Source organism: Python bivittatus, unplaced genomic scaffold (genome assembly GCF_059951505.1).
Source record: "Python bivittatus isolate LINGU-HERP-01145 unplaced genomic scaffold, Pbiv_v1 ctg000700_np1212, whole genome shotgun sequence".
In the NCBI taxonomy this organism is placed as follows: Eukaryota; Metazoa; Chordata; class Lepidosauria; order Squamata; family Pythonidae; genus Python; species Python bivittatus.
Window position 1 is genome coordinate 72,279,720 of NW_028277098.1, and position 24,114 is coordinate 72,303,833.

At 41.8% G+C, this 24,114-nt stretch overlaps 1 protein-coding gene across 3 annotated transcripts in view; it reads right to left on the minus strand.

Annotated features, from left to right (window-relative positions):
• The window catches only part of LOC103051536 (adenosine receptor A1-like), an 82,745-nt gene extending 64,636 nt beyond the window's left edge, over positions 1-18,109 (minus strand). Inside the window, exons 1-2 of one of the 3 annotated variants that reach the window (XM_088153209.1) lie at positions 18,053-18,109; positions 1,194-1,573 (exon numbers count right to left, since the gene is read on the minus strand). In XM_088153209.1, coding sequence (XP_088009335.1) covers positions 1,194-1,534 — 341 coding nt within the window. In that variant the 5' untranslated portion in view covers positions 1,535-1,573; positions 18,053-18,109. Of the gene's footprint in view, positions 1-1,193; positions 1,574-6,715; positions 7,106-18,052 lie in introns of those variants that run through there. The other 2 variants (XM_088153208.1, XM_088153210.1) reach the window with 2 other exon arrangements.
• Between the last annotated feature and the right edge of the window lie 6,005 nt (positions 18,110-24,114).

A 24,114-nucleotide genomic window follows, 5' to 3' on the forward strand; every position in this document is an offset into this window, starting at 1 on the left:
TGGAAGCTTGGCACACATCAATAGACACATAGAGATAAAGCACATTTACACACCATTCAAAAGAAACAATAAAGAAAGCTAAGGAAGGAAACAAAAGAGCAGAACACATCCTCTCCAGCAGTCTACACCCAGATAAGCAGGGATTAACACCAGACAAATAATCAAGCAGAAAACTATACCCTAATCGAGAAACTAACAAGGAGAAAATCACACACCCCACCAACACTGGCAGGGCAAGCTACTGTATATAGACAGGGAGTAAACCCCACACTCACTAGCACTGATAATGTTACCTAGTTTGGTAATGAAACATATGCAGTCAAACAACAAAGTTTAGAGAGCACCAAGGACTCCATAGATCAGAATACAGTTAAAAATATTCTGCCTTCCAACCTCAGAAAAAGTGACAGAATCTTTGTCTCAAATCATACAGTCATATTCCTATTATAATTTGGATCTCCCAATACTTGCTATCTGGAATTATTCAGAAAAGCCATACTTCTATGTTAGAATAATCAAAACAGAATCCAGACCTAAAACTTAGGACATAACATCCCAAACACTAGAAAGATCTGAAATCAGAACAAGGCTAATGCTGAGGATAGTGAATAAGTGCTTTCAGGCAAGAGTTTGATTACAATCTCTTTGTAATGTATTGTAACTCTCGTTGTGCCTCATTTATAGATTGTCAATTTATAACAATCCTACATTTTTCTACTGATTTTTATGTCCTTGTTTCCCACAAAAATCCATTGGGGAAAGAAAGATGGAATAGCTTCATAATGTTGTCTTTTTATTTGTAATACCAACTGCTTCCATCAGAGAGTAACCCAGGACCGCATGGTGTATCTTGTCTGGCTTGATTACCTCAACCAAATTTTAATTTTTTTAATTTTTGTTTTACCAAAAGTATACCTTTCTTATTTTCATTTTTTTTTCATTTTTACTCTTTTGAATTTTGTTAAAATCAATATATAAAGCATATGTAAAACCAATGTTCATCCATGCATTGGACAAACTCATTAAAGCTTTCTTTCAAAGTTCTAGGGTTTATAAAACATTATTTTGAAAAATATGGTTCTTGACATTTTGGAAATTTTGGTTCCTTGCTGTGCCACACAGTCTTAGAGATATATGAAAAAATTCAACTCCCACCTCTGACATAGCCTTATCTCTCAGGCTCCAGTTCTTACCGGATAGGAATCTTGACTCGGAGATAGCGATCCACAGCAATAGCCAATAATGCCAAGATGGAGCTTTCTGTGAGGATGAGGACAGGACATGTCACCATCAGGCAGCTGTAGTAATGGATGTGTGGTCCTATGTAGATGATGATGGCAAGAGGAATTACAAGTGCTCCCACAGCTACATCTGCCACTGCCAGAGACACAATAAAGTAGAAGGTGGCATCCCGGAGGGACTTGTTCACTTTGACAGCCCAGATCACCAGGATATTCCCAGGGATGGATACAAGGGCAATCAGCACCTCTATGAAGATGTAAGCAACTTGGAAGTCCGAGATGTTATGCGACATGGTGGTGTGATGCTCACTAGCTTCGGACCCTTAAATTGCCTGAAATAATTAATGGAGACATAAGATATGGACAGCAATAGCTACTACAGAAATTCAAGCTATCCAGTTTCTTCATAGAGTGTGGCACAAATATATACAAATATACACACATTTCATAATCTGTATTTACTAAATCTTGCAAGGCAAAAGGGTTTCCTGGGCAGGGGAATTCTACATTTTAAAACCTGCATAACTACACCATTTTTCCCAGTTCCAACTAAGCAGCCCTTCTCCAATTTGTCACCAAGAGTTTCACATATTGGGTATGTAATATGAGTAGAGCTATTGCACAGAAAAACTTTTCTTCCATCAATCTAATTGCTACAATTAAGGCTGAGTTCTTCCTTCTTGCTACATTTGATCTAATCCATCCTGTTCAGCAATCATATAGAGTTCAGTTGATAGCATTTGAAGGAGCAATTCTGAACACTGCTGATTCACAGCCCCATGAAGCCTTTCTAGAAGAGATGGCTCTTCTTGAACATATGCATATGTATTGATATCTGTAATATTGCTGCTTAAATGTTTTGCATCCACTCTACAAAACTGTAACCTCCTTGTCTTCTAGAGCAAGGAAATTCCAAAATGCAACAACTCCTTGGAAGGACTTCTTCACATGTCTACTTACCTGAGAAAAAACCACACTCAGAAAATAATTCAGGGACTGGGGCTTCCAGGCTTACCTCCCAACCTTTTTTACCAATCTAATCCCTGCCTGACTGCATTTGATGGAGCTTCTGTTATTTTACTACCATAATGCCAAATAAATCACTGTGGTATAATGGTCTTGATGCTGAACAGAGTGGGGAGACCCAGGTTTTAGTCCTACTTTACCCATGGAAGCTGACCGGGTGACTTTGGGCCACTCACTTTCTCACAGCTGCACTGGGTGGTTGAAAGCCACATATCTACCCAACTGCCCTGGTTCAGTGTGGTAGATTACTGTCCCTGTCTTTCAATAAATCATCCCAATTAGGTTCATCTTAAAAGCCATAGATTTTAAACTGTGAAAACAATTCACTAACCACATATATTTCAGAAGCAATTTATTTCTGAAATATACAATTAATTAAAGGGGGGACCACTGTTTAGATGCATTCAGGTATTTAACAGCAAACATTCAAGAACCTTAACAATATGTAATTGTAGGGAGAGGCCTGTGGCTCAGGCAGGCATCCAAAGTCAAAGATCAAGGATATCTGATATACACAGAAGTGTCCCCTATTTTTATCAGAATGATGAAGAAGGCTAATAGTTTTTTTGCTCAATGTGCAGTTTTTATAAGAATAGCAAGGGGCTTCAGGGGCGTCCATGGGGAGGGGCGTCCAAGAAGTCAGGATGGTGGCTACAACCATGTGATTGAAGCCCTGTCCCTTTTGTACATGCATTGCAATGCTTTAAAGAAAAATTAAGAACTGTTAAGATTGTGCATGAAATTAGGCCAAACTTGGGTACTGTTGATCTGTAGAGCTGGGATGTGCAACTTTTTCAGAATAAAAGGCCTTATGTTGCCTGAGGTTACAGTGTCAAAAAAGTAGGTACAACATTTAAAATTGGTTTTCACTTCATATGCATACTTTATTTAATTAAAAGCACTTCCACATAACTGTTTTGCAAGGTCCAAAATCAGTTCAGCACCTACATGATCTCACATTGTCTGTCTTCTCAGACAATTTATTTCCAGCTCAGTTGCAACGCATCCAAAATCACAAAAGTGGCAATCTTTTCATTTGCACATTGAAACTCTACAGATCTTGTCAGTGTGACATTATCCCACTGGGGGGGAAGTTGCTTCATTCTACCTTCCAGGTCTTTGGCTCAAACCAACTTCTTCCTCCTCCCCCAGAGATTCAGCTGCCTTGGACCTTGACAGCTTTGTATCTCCCCTTCCACAATAGTATTGTTTTGTTTTCATTACTAGGCAAATGCACACTACATGAACTAAAGATCTAGAAGGGAAAGGCACTGACTGCTCTTCTTGGGCTCTCTTATCGCACAGCTGGAAGATAGAACTGTCCTCAGCATTTCAAGCATTGAGCTGAGACATTGGGAAGTGGAAAATATGCTGCTATATGAAGAAGTACAAGCTGGTAACAACTTTTGAAGGCCTCTGGGGCCCACAAATGACATGGGGAACCCTGATTTTATTTATTTAATTATTTATCACGCAAATTTATATACAGCTTATTTCTCAAGGAAGTTTACAGAAACGGGATACGTATAATAAAAACAGGAGCAAGCAATTTATCTAAAAGGCAACCAACACGCTGTTAGGTTCCAAATACATGGCAGAAGAGCCAAATCTTAAAGGCAAAAAGGTTCAGGGTATTCCTTATCTCAGGAGGCAGATGATTTCAGAGAGAAGACATGATATTTGCTGCCTCCCCACCCCCCACCTCTTGACTTCACAGGGAGTGGGGACCCTCCATAATCTGTCTCTGCAAAAAAGATGGGATGGGCCAGAACTTGATGGGTGAGGTGGTCCTCAAGGTATCTGGCAGCCAAGCCATGAAGGTCCTGAAAGTTGATCACCAGCACTTTGAACTGGATCCAAAAACAAATCAGTTGTGCACCTCTGCTGCAAACTGATGAATATGGCAGAACCTTGCACTTCTCAACATTAAAGTATTAGAGCTAAACTTTCCACAGAAGCTGCATGCCATGTTCCCATAGCTATAAATCATCTCTATTATCTGTGCTGCTGGACTTCACACACTTTCTGTCTATAGGCACAGTATTTAGCGTGACTCACCATCTCAAATGGTTATATCTATTACATTTTGGAAGTAAGTCAACCCCATTTAGATCAATGGGTTGGATTGTTCAGCATGGCACTGAACAAAAACAGCAAGCAAATCAATTGTGCCATTCAATAAAATGCATTTTACTGTGGCCCTTTGGAACTGTCTATCACTGAACAAGTTTCCCCTTTCTTCAATCGATTATGATTTTTCAGTAATAAGCCTGCACCACTGAGCATTTTTATGTTTGTAGCTGGTAAGCTTATCTTAAAAAGAATACTTCTCCAACTTTCCATTACATTACATATTTGATAGTAGAGATGGAGATGGTTTACATTCCCCTGTACAAACCATATTTAAATAGACATTGGATGGCCATTGGCCAGGCATGCTGTAGTTTGTTTCCTGCATTGTAGAACCTGAACTGAGCAGGGAGTTGGTCTAGATCAGGGTCCCCAAGCTCTTCAGCTCACGGACTTCTTCATGAAGTTTCAGATTGTTCATCAACCCCCAAATATTTATTATATGGCAATAATTTAATAAATACTACTTTAACTAATTGTACTACAAATAATAATAACAACAGTAATGGATAGTCCCATTGACCCTTGGGAGTCAATACTGACCACTTTGGGGAATCCTGGTCTAGATAACGACCAACATCATTGCAACTCTTTGATTCAGCATCATAGTTTTTCCTCTATTTATGAGCTATTGGACAATTTTAACATGTGACCTGGCAATCACCTTATTTTTGCCTTGTGATTATTATACATTTTAAGCCAGCACTGTTGTCAAATAGATGGACAGCAAGTCTATTTCATCCTTCTTTTAATAAGATGCCAGCCAAGGGTTGAACCTGGATCTTTTGAACCTGGATCCAGGTTCAACCCTTGGCTGGCATGCACTCTATCAGTGAGCTACCCTTTTCTTTGATGTTGGATCTTTTCATTCCTCCTACAAATGTAGTAATCAGAGAAGATTTCTTCAACTTATAGGTGTAATGCAGTATCCTGTCCCCCAGATAATAGGTAGAGTGCACAGACAGGCTGCTCTTTCCATCTAAGAATCAAATGTGGATAGTATACACTTCTTCATAGGAATTGGGAAACAGAGCAGTCCAGAATAACCATAACATAAACAATTTTCAAATAGTGGCAAACAAGGAATGGTGTCATTTGCAATTAATCACATTAATATTCAGTGGCCACATCAATAGGTACAAGCAGCATATTGCACATGTCAATAACAACAGCAGTGAAAGCATAACTGAGGGGATGAATGACTACATTTCTCCAGGTATGACATATTGTGCTTTTTATACTTGAAAAATGTGATTCCACTATGAGACAATGGCAACCTTGGAGGGAAGAAATGCAAATTATGCATAACAAATAAGATGCAAATGTGGATTTAGTAGGCAAAGAATGGGTTTTATCACAATATAGACTTCTTGGTGTTACACAAGTCCCTTTTTTGTCCCATTATACTTTCTAATTAAACTGGTGTAGCATGTTCTCACAGCACATCCACCTGCACTGGGAAAGGCTGTGCACTGGGGGTGGGGGGTGGGGGGACAAGCCTTGAGGAATATGCCAGCAAGTGTCGCAATAGATACATGCATGATATTTTTGAGCAACAATCAAAGGTGCCTCTTGAATGAATCCCCACACAAATGCTTTCTCCCATCTCCATTCCAGAACACTTTTGGACCTGTGTGTTTTCCTTCTACAGAGAGATTCCCCCCCCCCCAAATAAACCCCACACCACCATCCTTCCCATTTTATTACTTTTTAGAAACATCCCCCTTTGGGATCCGGCAGAATACCAGCTTGAGCCAAACAAAGGCTCGGTGGCAAATAAAGCGGATACCTCTAAGATACAGCTGCCCTTTTCTGTTTTCTACTTTGAATACATTCATTTGGGGGAAAATATCAGTGCAGCATAACCATTGCTGGCCAGGTGCCGCTGAAATGTCATGGACTACATTGTCTCTCACGCACAGGGCAGTGAAAGTCCAATCTATCTGAAGGGCACCAGGTGCAGGGAAGCCTGGAGGGCACTTTCAGGGACTGGCACAGATCCTCTGCCCCTCGGAGAGAAGTTTGGTTCTTCAGAACAGCGACCGCCGCCTGACCTCCAGCCCTCCTTTTCCCTGACAGTCGCCCCGTCAACCGGACTGTCCCCCCACCTCTCCCTGCCGTTTTTCCGCCCTGATCTCAGACCCAAGGCGCCCCTGCTCTCCCGGCTTCCCTTTCCAAGGATGCCTCTCCGTCTCCTCGCCGCTTGCGGTCCCGGCCATGAGATTCAATCCTCTGACTTCAGGCGATCAAGAAAGAGCCGAGATCACCAGGTGCCAGAAAGCGCTGCGCCCCGAACAAGCCCGCGCTCCGAGGCTCACCTGGCCCCGCGCGCGCGGGTCACCTTTTCTTCCTCCGGGCGAAGCCTTCCCACCCCGGACAGGCTGGCGGCGGTGGCGGCGACGGCTGCGGGAGGGAGGGGATGGGAGCATCCTGCTCTCGGGCGGCTTGGTCCCTGGGCTCCTGTATCTCTGGGCAGCCCAGGATGCCACCCGCCCGGCCGGCTCCTGGCTGGGACTCTTGCAGTTGGGGCGGCTCACTGCGGTGAATTTGGACCCTGGTGCGGCAGGCGGCTCTCACCCCGAAGTCTGCTCTCCCCCCGCAGCTTCTCGCTGCCGACCAAGGTATCACATGGTCCAGCGGACTGCGCCGAACAGGGTCCTTGCGGTATTTTAAAGAGCGAGTCGCCTGGTTTGAGGGTCTGTGGGGCACAGTGCGCAGGCGCGCGTGTCCGGGAGCTTGGGTGTGTGATTAGGCGCCCTGAATCGCAACAGCGCCGCTGCACCAGAACCGCGCCGCAGCGCGCCGCTTTCCTCTCTGCCTCAGCAGCTGAAAACCGGGGCTAGAAAGCCGGCCAGTGCTCTGCCAAAGTCGGCATTTCTGAAACTGAAATGAGCCGAGTCCGGAGGTGCCCTGCTCGGCTCCTTGTCCTCGACTGCCAGAAGCCACAGAAGCTACTCAGAGCTTCTAGAAAAGCCAACTCTGCTCATGCCCCCAAACCCCTCCGTTCCTTTCTGCTTCACTTGTGCCGACTTACCTTAGGGTCAAAAAAAAAAAAAAAAAAGATTTCAAGCAGAAGTCAAGATTTCGGTTAGTGAGAAGCATCCTCTGCCTGCGTTGGCAAGCGAGAGTAAGGCTTGCACGTGAACCCGGGAGACGCTCGCTCACTCTCGGGTGTCTCCCGTGGCCCCAGCTGCCTTATCTAGGGCATCCATTCGCGGTGAGGGGCTCGCCCAGCTTCCAGTCGGTGACCCTTCTGGCGCCTAGGAAAGACCTCCTGTTAGCCTCCCGGGGTTTAACACCGGTACAGCTGGTTGTTCTGCTGGTTTAACCTGCTGCTCTTGTTGTTCTGCAGTTACGCTGTTCCTGATTCCGTCTTGTTTTCCAGAGGGCCATAGAAACTGATCTTCGATAGTAATGTGTGGTTGAGATTGTAGGGTGCTGGAAGGGATGTCAAAGATTATCTAGGGCAGCCCTCTGCCTCTCCAAGAAACCTACTACTATGGCATTCCAGAATAAATAGAACATATTTCTACGGAATCGTACTAGAATGTAAATTTAGGCTAGAATCAGATCAGCATCAGAGTGAGAGAGATCTAAAATTAAAAGCACTGAATTCCATAAGCAAGGTATTTCAGTTCTTTGAGAATGTCAGAAGCAGATGTATGAAGATTATCTAGTGAAGACCTTCACCAAAGGCTCCATAATTAATTTAGCCATCACGGGATCAAAGAACTATTCTTTCTTTATTTGTTTGTTCATTTGTTCATTTTGTATGGCTGCCCATCTCGCCAAGTGACTCTGGGCGGCAAACAAAATTTAAAAAAACAATTAAAATAATGCAAACATTAAAATACATAGCAGCTGAGAATAAGGCACCCACCATAATGGCTACTGGTATTAGTTCTTACCAATCTGTCATTCTTACAGATTGGTAAAAAGTTAAAGATTGGAAGCAAGAAATTGGGAATGAATTGACAGCTCTTGCAAAGGAGAAATGCAAACAATCAAGTTCTTCAAGTACAATTATTGAAACTGGTACTATTACTTTTCTTCAGAAATGATCTAGAGTTCAGATAAGCAGTGATATGGTCAGGTCTACAGAATAAGAAAAAGTCTGTAAGCAGCATTAAAAGTACTGTTCCAAATTGCATGATGGCCAATGACATTGGAGCAAAGTATACATTAAGGAGTCTACATTAAGGCAAAATGGCTTAAACTCTTATATATCTGGTTGGTATCAAAACAGGAGGTGGCTGATAGGGAAAGAGTTCTCAGAGTTATGTTAGTAACTTGATGAAACCTATCTCTGGGAGCAGTGAAAAGGATGAATTCCATGCTAAGGATCACTAAAGAAAAAAAAACACACACAAAACTGCCAAGATTTAAGTAATTTTAAGCAATACCCATATTTATAATGTAATAGATTTGGAATACTGTGTACATTTCTTGTTTCCACATAACAAAATGGCTATTTTACAGCTGGGAAAAGACAATAGACAACCTCAGGAGGATGGTCCAACTCCCCTATGAAGAAAAGATTATAACATTTGCATTTTAGAAATAAAAGGTAAGCAAGAGCAGACATGATACAATTGATAGAACTAATCACAGAGAAAGCTTATAAGTGTGGAAAAAGTGGAGAAAGGAAACATTTTCATCATTCTAGAACCTACCCAAGGCTAGCAGAATACTGGGAGATTCCAGACTCCCAGTTTGGGGGTGGAGGGACTTTTCATGCAATTAATACAGAATTTGTTAATCAGATATGTAGAGATGGCCTAAAATGACATAGCTTTAAACAGGAATAGATTTATTCTTGGAGGATGTCCATAGCTTTGTGATTCTTCCAGAATCCAATGCAAGATTGTACCTGGGATCTAACTGCTGAGGAGCAATTGCCCAAAGGAGACGCTGTCTCTACATCTTGCAGGCTTCTCAAAGGCAGCTGCTGACTGGTCTTTATGAGCAGCAGGACGAACAGATTAGGCTTTCCTCATTTTCTTACATTTTTAAATAGTATCATTTTGATCTAAATTGGGGGTTGAGATGATTGGGAGTACAATTTTAGATATGATGACAGAGATTTGTGAATACTCATCTCATCCCTATAAACTTTTGCAAAAGAGACCCACTCAGATCCCAGCCTAGATGTGAGGGAAGTGGGGGGGGAGGCACACAGAAGAACTTTTTAACCATGCACTTTTATCAAGTGAACCCTCCTCACACTTCAAAATTGCCCTTTAGGAAAAATGTGTGCCTCCAAGTGTCATGCTATAATTAGAGTACTGGAAGAATCTTGAGTAAGTTTTTCTTTCAGCCTATTCTACCCTATAAGATTGCCATGCAGACAATTTGGGAATGGGTAACTATGCTACATATGGCACCTTGAGCTCCTTGGAGGAAATGCAGGATATAAATGCAGTAAATAAAGGAGCATCAGAGCAGTTCACAGTATGCTTGTGGCTACGTTTCTGTGATGTCATAAACAAATTCATTCCTAGCAAGGGATTAAGAACATATTTCCTATTGGGAGCATTTCTATTGCAGAGACATCACAGATCTAATAGAATTATTTCTCTTTTGTAATTGGATGCTAATCCCTTCTATAAAATCACACATACAAATTTTGCTTCAGCTGTCCACTGTATGCATGTCTTTAAATGTGTTATTTTTAACGCTATGTAATGATCGGTACATAACTATCACCATCACTCATTTGCTCCAATGCCAGAACATGCTTTCCTTAAAAAAATTCTAGACACCATGATTAACACATATGTGTAAATCAACAGCACAGAAACTGAATCGATTATTGCTGTTTTGCATGGATGATACATTCTGATGTTTAATGTCTCCTGCTATTTATCAGGAGACATCACAGCAGGACTTTCTGCAGATGTCTTGGGTTTGTATGTTAAGTGGAGCCACGTGGAGCTGAGAATTGGATGAGGAGGCTGTATAATTGTTTGAGCATATGCTTCTCTTACCAGTCAGCCTACATCCAGCCAGGTTTTTTGATGGTACTGCAAATGGCCACTGAGATATCACCGTACAGGAATGGCACATAGGAAGCTTCACAATGAAGAGTTCTACAGTTTCTTTTCTTTTGGCTTAGCACGTTATGTGGACCTTGCTACTGTTTTATACCATGCTTTAACATGCTGTGTGAACCCTACAAATTTAGGTTTATTGAATAAAACATGGTTAAACAAACCAAGATTTGCTGCAGCATGTGCATTACAGACCCAGACTGTTAGCCTATTCAGATCAGTAATGTCCACACACAACCCAACAATGTCTTGCCTGGGTTTCATAGAGGAATATTTTTACCTGAAGATGCTGTGGACTAGACCTTCTATGAGGAAAGCGTGAGCTACTGAGCTTAGACCATCTTTTTGATAGTGCACCAAAGTGAATTGATTCAGACTTTCAGGGGATAAATGACAAACTGAAGACAGCTCCAAAAAGTGGAGCTGATGACCATGGTGGAATGAAGAGACGGCAAGTAGACTGACTCTTTGTAATTCCTCTCCAGACAAGGAGAGGACTTGAGATTGCCCACAAGTGCTTCAGACAGTTGCTCCTTGCAAGGAGACCACAAGACAGCAGTCTCTGGCAGGTTTAGAGGTCTGGGAGACAAGGCAATAGTCATCTTACTCAAATCACAATCAGTGCCTTTAAAAGGACACAGGGTTCACATACAGTGGTACCTCGGGTTACGAACACCTCTGTTAACGAACTTTTCGGGTTACGACCAGCTCCGGCTGCAAAAATTTACCTCGGGTTGCAAACTCCGCCTCAGGGTACGAACAGGATATGCAGCCATTTTCCCTGCTGCCACGCGGTCGTGGCTTCCTGTGGGTGAGATCACGGTAGCAAGGAGACGTTCGGTGAGGATTGTGGTGTGTTTTGTGGCGTTTTGGAAGGTTTTTGGTGTGCTTGTCAGCATGGCAATTTCATTTCCGGAGGGTTATGCAGCGCAGGAAAAAACAACTGACTTTAGACAGGTTTTTCCCCAGAACTGAGCCTGCAGCTAAGAGGCAAAGAAGAGAGGAAACCCCTGAAGGAGATCTCCCCGATGTCCTTTTGGAGGGGGACTCTCCCTCCAAACAATAACTGCCTCCCCACCCCATTCTCCCTCTTCATACTGTGCTGTACTGTACTTTTTTTCATGTTTTTGTGGTTTAAAAATAAAATGCATATGTTTCAGAACGGATTAACCGTATTTACATTGAACCTTATGGGGAAATTTGCCTCGGGTTGCGACCAAATTTGGAGGGTGGAACGGATTAACCGTATTTACATTGAACCTTATGGGGAAATTTGCCTTGGGTTGCGACCAACTCGAGTTGCAACCAGAGTCACGGAACGGATTAAGTTCGTAACCCGAGGTACCACTGTACTTCCTTTTCTAATCACTTTCAGAAATTGTTGACTGCTTTTCAACTATTAGGAACCTTTAAACTGACAAGTCTGAAAACACTGGGTGAATTTCCTTCAATCCTTAGCAAAAGAAGTTTTAAGTACAAGCTTAAGGACTTTAAAAAAATATTTATTTTTTTTAGATAAATAGCAAAAGGGTGATTAGAACTTTGATTTTGAAAAGTTATAAATGGACTAAGAGTCCAGATGGATTTGAAGTAAGATTTTGGAATTAATTATAAGAATCCTTCCCATGGGAAGATGCTTTTGTTTTGATTTTTTTCCCCAAAAAAATGATAGGATGGGACTTTGTAGGTTGGACACTAGTAGGAACTAGAAGGAACTAAGGATTACAATTAAAGGAGAAGAACACATACATTTGACTTACTAATACAGAATGAAGCAAAATATTTTAACATTGGACATTTTGAAGGATATTTTTGAACAATGGACCCAGAAGTTAATTTTAGGAGTATTTGCCTCTATAGATAGATGGTGTTTAAAAGATGTTATGGAAGAAGAACAAGTTATACCTGGCAAGATCAAGACTGATCTGAAAGTGGGTTTAAAAATGACAAGCTACAAGAATGATATGGAAAAAGATGCTACATTGGACATACAAAAGAAACTGGCTGATGTCTTAATAATATAAGGGGATATACAAATAACAAACCAAGAAAGTAACCTGGATAATTACCAAGAAAGTAATATAGGATAATTTTCCTATATTGGATTTACAAAAGAAGGATTTTGTGAGAAGGGACAGAGAAAAAATGAAAAGAAATCAAATTCTAGGACATTATTTGAAGGGACTAAAGATCCAGATTGTTAGAAGTAAAAGGTAGGAATTTAAAGTTGGTTTTTTTGATCAAGGTTAAAATAGATACTGTGATGGAATGGTTTGGTGAAGGCCACACTCAGGGAAATAAGCATTTCCTTAGCCCCCAGCAGGAGCGTGGGAAGGTTAAGAGGATGAGACTGGCACCACCCTAAGGAATTTGTGGTGTTTGCTTGCTGGCTTGGGAAGTTTAGATTCAGTCTGGTGAGATTCTGTCTTGTGGGTGAAAGCTAATAAAAGCTATCAAACTAGACCTGTACTGTCTCGTGGAGTTCTTTGGGCTGAACCTGACAGGTAACCCTTAATGAACTTTTGCTGATCAGGACTGAAATGACAAGGCTTTAAGGATTTGTTTATAGATAAGAGATGGGATATAGGAAGAAGAGATTATTTGTTGCATTTTAAGAGGTGATAAGTTACTAAAATTGTTTATACTTGTGATGAAAGGGAAATATAGAAATACTTTATATATTTCTTTTCTTTTTGTGTACTATATTCTTATTTTTTCTTTCTATTTTTCTTTCTATTTTTTTCCTTTCTGCACCTTTTATTTTTTCTTTTTATTCTTTTCTTTTTTAAAAAACTTGTATTAGTTTTTATCATTGCAATTGTAATTTCTAATAAAATTACTATAAAAAAAACAATGTGCATTGATTCAATAAATCCATGAACAGTCTTGATATGGCAGAAGGACCAAGAGAAGTGGCCCTCAGTAGTCCTGGGTAAATTGGACACGATTGCACAGGTCAGCACATTGCCAAATAAATTTTTTTTAAAGCAGTAGGTCAACTGATACATGCAATCATGGTGCTAATGGTGGCAATAAAATGTCCAACTATGATTTATGAGCGAAAGACAAAGCTTAACACAAGCTGAATCTTGTTCGTGTAAAGCAGAGCCCAATGGAAATCAATGAAAATGCCTTAAACTGACATCTTGATGCTGCATTATCCTCACCATTAATTACACAAATTAGTTTTTTTAATGTTATTACAGTGCTACAATAATATGCATACATTGTAGAAGGGTATTTGCAGATGAATTGTTTGTTAATAAGGCTGAGTGGTAACAATGAACAAAAAAGCAAGTTTATGTGAAGTTTAATGTTAACTTCCAAGCCCCTTCCCCCATTTTGTTACTGATATTCATATAAGGTGGCTCGTGACTTGTTAATGTGTAAGGAAAACTTAGGAAAAAGAAACTGTAAATGTTGCAAAATCTCATACCTTCTTTATCTGCAGAATAAATGGGTCAGATAAATTTCTGAGGAGCTGCCAGGGTCAAAGTGAGGAATGACCTTGACTGGCTCAATCCTGACAACAGACATAAATATTAGGGCTTACAGCATCCAGTTCAGTTCCAGAAAAAGTGTGTTGGATTGTCTCCACATCGTTAGTTTGATTGAAACAGAATGGATTGTGTGAACCCGGCTATTGTGGCTTATTCAGCAAATTATTATTCAAACAAATCACAGCTTACAGTGTGTGAGTCTGGAGGCAAATTCCTGCACTCAACTTGATGTCATGACATGAACTTTCAGCAGAAATCCTGGTCTAGAATCCACTGGCATCCACGGAGAGGCTGGCATCCTCCGCCACAAGGACATGTTCCACTGAGCCTCTCCGCAGTATAGATAGTGGCTGGGTTCACCCAATCAGCTAAAGCATGGTTTAATTAATTAGCCCTATTACAGAATAAGCTGAACTGTAAATTAAACCATAAGGCTAGGACTACACAACAGACTAGCCAGCTTGTGATTCAGTATGTTAGGTGAACAAGGCATGTCCTATAAAGAATACAGATAGTCCTCAAGTTACAACCATTTGTTCAGTGACCATTCGAAGCTACTGAAAAAATGGACTTATGACTGGTCCCCAAAGTTACAGCCATTGCAGTGCCCCCGCAGTCATGTGATTGTGAACTGGGTGCTTGGCAACCCATTTGGACTTATGATCGGTTGCTAAGCAGCCTGCAATCCCATGATAACCATTTGCAGCCTTCCCTGGGGCTTCCCACAAGCAAAGTCAATGGGGAAGCTTGCAGGGTTGGTCACAAGTTGCTCGGGTAAGTCTGCCCCACCCACGCCGGCCTTTCTTCATTGACACACACTGCACCCTCTTTCCTCCCTTCAATTGCACACATGCATGGCACCCTCTTTTCCCCTTTGTTCACTCACATGCACCAGACCCCCTTTGTGCTGCGCTGCATCTCTGAAGCTTTGCAGGAGGAAGGAGAAAGTCTCACAAATGGCCAGCAACTTCCAACATAAGCTGCAGAGCACATGCTGGAAGCGCCCCTGGAGAGTCTTTCAGCGCCCAGAAGTGGCCCTGCTCCTTCAGCGCTGGAAGCCACCCTGGAGAGTACTCGAGTGAACGAAGGAAGGAAGGACGATGCGGTGCGTGCGAGCAAGTGAAGGGGGAAGGAGGGCCAAGAAGCAAGGCAGGATGCAGGGTGGCCAAAAGGGCAGAGGTGGGGGAGAGATAGGTGGGGGGGGAGTTGGAGGCAGTCCCTTACTTTACTGAGGCTCAAGGCTAGGAGGGACCAAGCCCAGAATAGCTTGGTTTGGGGTAGGTTCTTGGCTAACAACTGGTGGAATTCATTTAATGACAGCAAAGGGGAGCACCAGGATTGCCGTCGCTAAGTAATGTGGTCACAAGACATCTCACTTTACAACCACATTGCTTAGCAATGGAAATTCCAGTCCCAATTGTGGTCATAAGTCGAGGACTACCTGTAATGGTAAGATCTTGGCATTTCCTAGTCTATAGACTGGCTTTTAAGCTCTGTACTCACCAGCAAAACGAAAGCTCCCTAGAAAAGGGGTTACGGACTGAAAATATAAAACAGCTCATTTTAGCCTGTGTTCCTGTTCAAATCATATTCTTGGGCTCCAACTTGGGTCCTAGTTCTTTTTCTCCCTGCCTTAATTGCTTGATAGACATACATTCTCCTGAATCTTCCTACTGTAACTAGACCTTTAATCTCCCATGGACAGAAAACATGGGTATCCACAGAGGGGGCAAAGGAGACAAGTGACATCACTGTGCAAGTGATGTGAATTATGTAATGTATGTCATTCGGGTCCCATAATGGAAGCACTGTATGTAATTCATGTCACTGGCACAGTAATATCACAATGCATGTGACATGACATCATGATGGATACCTATGACAGGAATATAAAACAAGATTCTTTACAAAAGACTTCCAGGGGCTAGATTTTCACACTGTTTAAAGCCACAGTTTGCTTAGCCATGGTTTATTAAATAAAGCACAATAGGCTGGAATTACAAAACACACTAAGCCAAACCCAAGAGAACCACATCATGAATCAGTATGCTCTGTGACTGAAGAAAGTACAGCAGATTGGCGAAGAAGCACAAGTAAGTCCAAGGAGTAGCAGATACTCCCAATGTGCTTCCTGCATCCCCACAGTCATACTATATTCTGTTTCTACTGTATTAATCATTTTCAGAAGTTCCCATTTTTAAAGAAACCTCACTCACTCATTCAGCTTCAACATAACAAACAGGAAGAGTCCATATGGCCAGAAGCCTCCCACATCTGTTCTGCTAAGGAACTAGCTTGGACAAAACCCGTGCAATTATTGTCATCAGAAGATATCTTCTGATTGTGGATTACCCAGATGGGGCAGCATTAACTGAACAGCTCCCTCCCAATACTCATGTATAATTCATGGGATCAACATTAACATCTTTGGGTAGCTACAAGACTCCTGCATTGCTCCTCGGTCTAGCCTCTAATTTAAATTCCTGCAATGTCTCTGGGCTAAGAAAACCTAAATTACCCTTCCCCAATCAGATTACCTGCCAGATATGTGGATTTCAACTATCAGAATTCTCAGTGGTGGTCATGCTGGCTGGAGAATTCTAAGAGTTAATCCACACAACTGGAGCAGACCTAGGTTGGGGATGGCCATCTACCTGGATCACTTTTGCTTGCTGCCAAGACAAAATAAACTACCAAGGCAGACTGAAGATGGAAAGAGGCCACCACAGGGCAGACCTCACTCAGAACTGGGGCTGGATTGCCCTATGGTCTGAGCTACTGGAGAGCAGATGATGAGTTCCAAGAGCAATGGCACTGTGAGGAGCAAGATATCCTCCAAGACCTAGGCACATACTCTCTTTTCTCCACCCCCAGTTCCCTCCTGCTGGACCTGACACTTTCTCTCTCTCCCCCTTCCCCTCTATTCTCCATACTGTCTGTCGTTTTCCCAAAGCAAGGGCACTAGCATTTTTCTTTCTCTTTTCCCTTTGACTTTTAAAACACTTTGGGTGTATTGCAGAGCAGTGCTGCAGTGTCACCTGGCATCTTTGTCTTTTCCAAGAACCTGAAGAGGAAGAATAGGGCAATCAAAGGTCACAGGTTCTTTCTGGTTATATTCCTTGAAGCAAAGCCTGCCGCACTGTGCCTCATCTTTTGTTTTTGCAAATGGGGAGATGATGATTCAGCGCAAGAAAGGGGGGAGGGGGATCCCAGATTTGCTATCATGAGGTAGGCAATTTGCAAGACAACCTCCATTTTTCATCACTGCCTTCTCAAGAAGTAAAATATCAATATTGTCTTTCATTCATGAGAAGGCAAATAAAGCAAATTAATAGTTCAACAATTCACAGTAAATTATGCCACAGTGTATGTTCTGCTACAGGTTAGCTAAAAAGATGCTATGCATCTGGGCTGCCAAAATTCAGACAATCACTAGATGGATCAAACGGTTATAGAAAATTCTTTGCTGCCTCCTACTGATTGTCTGGATTTTTGCAACCCAGATCTGGTAGTCCTATTCTGGAAATAAAAACTTCCTTGTGGAAATGGTAGGCTAACCTGTCCTTAAGGCAGGAAACTGTGTGCTTCAGACTCCAGAAATGACAGTAGGAGTGGTAAGACCTGACCTTATACAGAGGCACATCCTCCTGATTTGTACATCAAACTTCAATGTGTCCACCTGGAAATATCCTTTGCCTGTACAACAAGCTTGACTCTCAGAATTTCCATCCAACAGGGCTACACGATTGTATTGGGGCTAACTATTAGAGTAGTAGCAGATCTCAATAATATATTCTATCATATTTCTCCTGTGTATACTATTCACAGAAAAGGCAGGCATCATGAATCAAAAGCTAGGCTTGGTATCTGCTGCAGCTCAGGCAGGGGAAGGTGGAGTTACATGGGAGGAAAAGCAAGAAACAGAGGGACATACGTAGCTATAGAAGCATGACTCATTTGCAAAAGTGAAGCATTCTGTATGTACAGCATAGAAACCAAAAAATAATGGGAAACATTGCAGCTGTGTAACGTCTGCTTACTAGGTAATAAGTAGCAACTCAGTTGTAAAGTTTAGACAATAAACATCAAGACGTTGTTCACATACCTGCTAGAGGGAAAATCAAAAGATTAAACTGATTCCATGAGCAGTTAAGTAACGTGTCCTTTAGAAGCTTTAGTCAACAGGACTAAAATACAAAATAGGTAAATTTCTGAAACACCAAGAACTGTAGTATCTTGGTCTGTGCTGCTCTTAGCACAACCAGTGCCCGTGACAATGCCATATCCATAATCAGCAATTAATTATCTTGGGTAAGTTTCCTGTGTTTGATTTACCTGCAACAACAGATTACTTTTCTCACTTATTGCCCACAATCCTTGAGCGGTGACCTCTGAATCCCAGAATTGGATTAGTATATTTGCGGAAAGAGAAAAGCTGTTGCAAAACTCAACATTTCCTTCTGCTTGAAATCAATTTGTATAAAAGGATTCTTCTGATCTTAATTATTTTAAATCTTGGTCTTCTTGAAAAAGTTCACATTGTTCATCTTATCAATCTGGGAATAATACAGAGTGGTATTCATAACACCCCTTCATGGATCACTGCCTTGTCGTGGCGAAGGGGCTTGCGTAACTCAGTGAAGCCATGAGCTATACCGTGCAGGGCCACCCAAGACGGACAGGTCATGACAGAGAGTTCTGACAAAATGTGGTCCACTGGAGAAGGAAATGGCAACCCACTCCAGTATCCTTGCCAAGAAAACCCCATGGACAATGTCAAAAGGCTAAAAGATATGACGCCGGAAGATGAGCCCCTCAGGTCGGAAGGTGTCCAATATGCTACTGGGGAAGAGCGGAGGGCAATTCCAAGTAGCTCCAGAAAGAGTGAAGCGGCTGGGCCAAAGCCGAAAGGACGTTCAGCTGTGGATGTATCTGGAAGCGAAAAGAAGGTCCGATGCTGTAAAGAACAATATTGTATAGGTACCTGGAATGTAAGATCTATGAACCAAGGCAAGCTGGATGTGGTCAAACATGAGATGACAAGATTGAACGTCGACATCTTGGGAATCAGCGAACTGAAATGGACGGGAATGGGTGAATTTAATTCGGGTGACCATTATATCTACTACTGTGGGCAAGAAACCCTTAGAAGAAATGGAGTTGCACTCATAGTGAATAAGAGAGTGGGAAAGGCAGTAATGGGGTACAACCTCAAAAACGACAGAATGATCTCAGTGCGTATCCAAGGCAAACCATTCAATATCACAGTCATCCAAGTCTATGCCCCAACCACTGATGCTGAAGAAGCTGAAGTTGACCACTTCTATGAAGACCTACAACACCTTCTAGAACTGGCACCAAAAAAAGATGTCCTTTTCATCATAGGGGATTGGAATGCTAAAGTAGGAAGTCAAGGAGTAATCGGAATAACAGGCAAGTTTGGCCTTGGAGTACAAAATGAAGCAGGGCAAAGGCTAATAGAGTTCTGTCAAGAGAACAAGCTAGTCATAGCAAACACTCTTTTCCAACAACACAAGAGACGACTCTACACATGGACATCACCAGATGGTCAATACCGAAACCAGATTGATTATATACTTTGCAGCCAAAGATGGAGAAGCTCTATACAGACAGCAAAAACAAGACCAGGAGCTGACTGTGGCTCAGATCATGAGCTTCTTACTGCAAAATTTAGGCTTAAATTGAAGAATGTAGGGAAAACCACTAGACCACTCAGGTATGACTTAGATCATATTCCTTGTGAGTACACAGTGAAGGTGATGAATAGATTTAGAGGATTAGATTTGGTAGACAGAGTGCCTGAAGAACTATGGACGGAGGTCCGTAACATTGTACAGGAGGCAGCAACTAAAACCATCCCAAAGAAAAAGAAATGCAAGAAAGCAAAATGGCTGTCTGATGAGGCTTTACAAATAGCTGTGGAAAGAAGGAATGCAAAAAGCAAGGGTGAAAGGGAAAGATATAAGCAACTGAATGCAGATTTCTAGAGAATAGCCAGGAGAGATAAGAAGGCCTTCTTAAATGAACAATGCAAAGAAATTGAGGAAAACAATAGAATGGGGAAGACTAGAGATCTCTACAAGAAAATTGGAGATATGAAAGGAACGTTTAGTGCAAAGATGGGCATGATAAAGGACAAAAAAGGCAGGGACCTAACAGAAGCAGAAGAGATTAAGAAGAGGTGGCAAGAATACACAGAAGAACTATACAAGAAAGATCTTAATGTCCCTGATGTCCACGCTGGTGTGATCAATGACCTTGAGCCAGACATCCTAGAGAGTGAAGTCAAGTGGGCCTTAGGAAGCATTGCTAACAACAAAGCTAGTGGAGATGACAGTATTCCAGCTGAGTTATTTAAAATACTAAAAGATGATGGTGTTAAAGTGCTGCACTCAATATGCCAGCAAGTTTGGAAAACGCAACAGTGGCCACGGGATTGGAAAAGGTCAGTTTACGTTCCAATTCCAAAGAAGGGCAACGCCAAAGAATGCTCAAACTATCGCACAATTGCACTCATTTCACATGTTAGCAAGGTTATGCTCAAAATCCTACAAGCTAGGCTTCAGCAATACATGAACCGAGAACTACCGGATGTACAAGCTGGGTTTCGAAGAGGCAGAGGAACTAGAGATCAAATCGCCAACATTCGCTGGATCATGGAGAAAGCACGAGAGTTCCAGAAAAATATCTACTTCTGCTTCATTGACTATGCAAAAGCCTTTGATTGTGTGGATCACAACAAACTATGGCAAATTCTTAAAGAGATGGGAATACCAGACCACCTTACCTGTCTCCTGAGAAATCTGTATGCGGGCCAAGAAGCAACAGTTAGAACCGGTCATGGAACAACCGATTGGTTCAAAATAGGGAAAGGTGTACGACAAGGCTGTATACTGTCACCCTGCTTATTTAACCCATATGCAGAGTACATCATGAGAAATGCCAGGCTGGAAGAATCACAAGCCGGAATTAAGATTGCAGGGAGAATCATCAACAACCTCAGATATGCGGACGATACCACCCTAATGGTAGAAAGTGAAGAAGAACTAAAGAGCCTCTTGATGAGGGTGAAAGAGGAGAGTGCAAAAGCTGGCTTGAAACTCAACATTAAAAAAACTAAGATCATGGCATCTGGACCCATCAATTCCTGGCAAATAGAAGGGGTAGAAATGGAAGCAGTAACAGACTTCATTTATTTGGGCTCCAAGATCACCGCAGATGGAGACTGCAGCCATGAAATTAAAAGACGCTTGCTCCTTGGGAGGAAAGCTATGGCAAGCCTAGATAGCATATTAAAAAGCAGAGACGTCACCTTGCCGACAAAGATCCGCATAGTCAAAGCTATGGTTTTTCCAGTAGTAATGTATGGCTGTGAGAGCTGGACCATAAAAAGGCTGAGCGCCGAAGAATTGATGCCTTTGAACTGTGGTGCTGGAGAAGACTCTTGAGAGTCCCCTGGACTGCTAGGAGGTCAAACCAGTCAATCTTAAAGGAAATCAACCCTGATTGCTCATTGGAAGGATCGATAATGAAGCTCAAGCTCAGATATTTTGGCCACCTAATGCGAAGAGAGATCTCTTTGGAGAAGACCCTGATGCTGGGAAAGATTGAAGGCAAAAGGAGAAGAGGACGGCAGAGGATGAGATGGTTAGATAGCATCACTGAAGCAATGAGCATGAAACTGAGCAAACTCAGGGAGGCAGTGAAGGACAGGAAGGCCTGGCGCAATATGGTTCATGGGGTCACGAAGAGTCGGACACGACTTAACGACTAAACAACAACAACAACAATTCATAACAAATTTAATGTTTGCTACAGGGCAGGAGAGGACCAAACATTTCCATCAAAAGCATCAGCACATTATAATTATAATTTTGTTTATAGAATAAATAAGAATCAATTTCATCAGCAAGACAGTGTGAAGGAATATCCACTCACAGCTTCTACATCATCCTTAGACCCTTAGAGACAACATAAACAAGCAAATAAATAAAAGTGAAGCTCTATCTGTTTACCTTGGAGGATAGGTATATTGAGTAGTCTGTTCTTTCATCTTCAGCTTGAAAAAGGACAGGCTTCTCTAGGGAAAAAAGGAGCAATGGTACATCTGAGGAAAAATATAAGTTTTCTGTGGAACTCATGTGCTTTGCTGAATACAAGGAAAGACACTTAGGAAATGCAATTCTTTTTTTCAAGTAATGAACCCATAATTTGAAATAATTCTGGTTCATTTAAGGCTCTTGAAAGCTGATGTGGCACAGTGGTTAGAGTGCTAGAATGTGGTTGGTTGGGGGATAATAGGTTTCAAAACTAGAAAGACATCTTAGGGTCTTGAGGGGATTCTAAGGATTCATCAGACAGAAGACAGCATACAAGGACCTTCTTGTGAACCAGTTTTGTTCTTTTACTCTTAATATATCCAGGATAGAAAAATATTTGTTTATCTGAGAGATTGATTCCTTCAAGTGACTATGCAAGCAGCATTCAGCTCATACATACAAACAGAACTTCAGGTCCCCAGTATATTCCTTCTTTAAAGGATTATAGTGAATTATTTTGTGGCTTAATTGAGCCATCATTCCAAGTTTAATTACCTCCCTGCCTGGAATAGTAATGCTTCTGCTATTACCATACCATATGTACCTTAAGCTAGTGCTCTGTATACAGCTGTTACTAACAGAGTCCTTTGGGATTGTGATGATCTGTAAATGTGATTGATAAATAAATAATTCTATTTATATAGAGTTAATCAAGAGCTTTAGTTAGAAGTTAAATGGTAACTTCTCATGGCTAGCACAACCCTAGTCATCTTCTTGTCACTAAGTCCTCTTGTCCCTTTAGAAATCTCTACCTGCTAGACTGATCCCTTGTCAGCTTACTTTCCTTTTCTTCTTTAAGATTTTAAATCACCGGGAAACCTGGATCTCTCCTGCAGTCCAAGGCTGCCTAAGTCCATATTGCTTGCTAGCCATTTTCTTCCTCTGATCCTACCACTTCCTGCCAGCTCCTTAGCACATTTCAACTTTGCTCCCCTGTGAGAGATTCTGTGTGCAATGTGAAAAACCTCTCTGGTTCTTCCCTCAGCTTCAGGTTATTAGTCACAAGTACTGTTTGTATGTCTGGCATGTGACAAGACAACCAACAGTGTCTACATCTCCATTCTGCCACCAGGGCCTCCCCCACTTGCGCTTAACCACAGCACAGTCATGTTCTGGTGTCATAATGTTGCTTACTTCTCCTCAGCCCATGAATGAGACCAACTTCAGTTATCCTCAGCTGTACCAAAATTAAAATAGTGATTTCTTCCTTAAACTGAGAGCATCAAACAGCCACAGACTATATAAAACCTGTTATGCTTTGCCTCCCATTATGATAGGGGAGGACACACTAACTGTTTAACTTTCTTGGCATCCATGACAAAAATTACAGCAAAAAACTGTAAAAAATGTACTTAGGCCTACATGTATATGAAACTGCTTTTTCCAGCATCAGAAAGACTGGTTTTTCAATCGCAATATTTTTGCAACAGATCTTTATTTTCAAGAACATACACTAGTGATAATATAGAATCTACAATAAAGTGCCATTCAAATTTCACCACAGAAATGTATGACAAGTCAAACTAGAGTGATCATAGATTTGAGGGGGCTGGATTGAAGGGGCCGATTGGTGGAATCAGAAAATAAATTAAATAAGGTAATTCTAGGCTGTTGAACCTGTCAATGAATGAGGGAAAGAAAGAAGCAGACAATTTACAACGTCACAACACACAAAAGTTTGAATTACTGTTGTGAAAACTGTCCAAAATTTAAAAACAAACAAGATACTCAAAAAGCTGGGCCATATTTGATTTTAAGGCTATGCCTGCCAGACAGAGGACATAAGGGCCAAAAAGAGGACATATCCTCCTTTCGCTGGATGTCTGGTAACCTTAGCCATGCCTCCATCCCCTCAGGTTCCTGGTCAGCATCATTTGTTGCCATTTTGCCATTATCTTCTGAAAGAGCTGGGTTCAGCTGTGGTCCATCAGATTTGCCCAGGCGCAATACAGATGTAACGTTTCAGCCTAGGCATTCGCCTTGCACTCCTTTGGCAACCCTTCATAGAGTTTCCTGCCACAAGCACATATCTGTCCATATGACACAA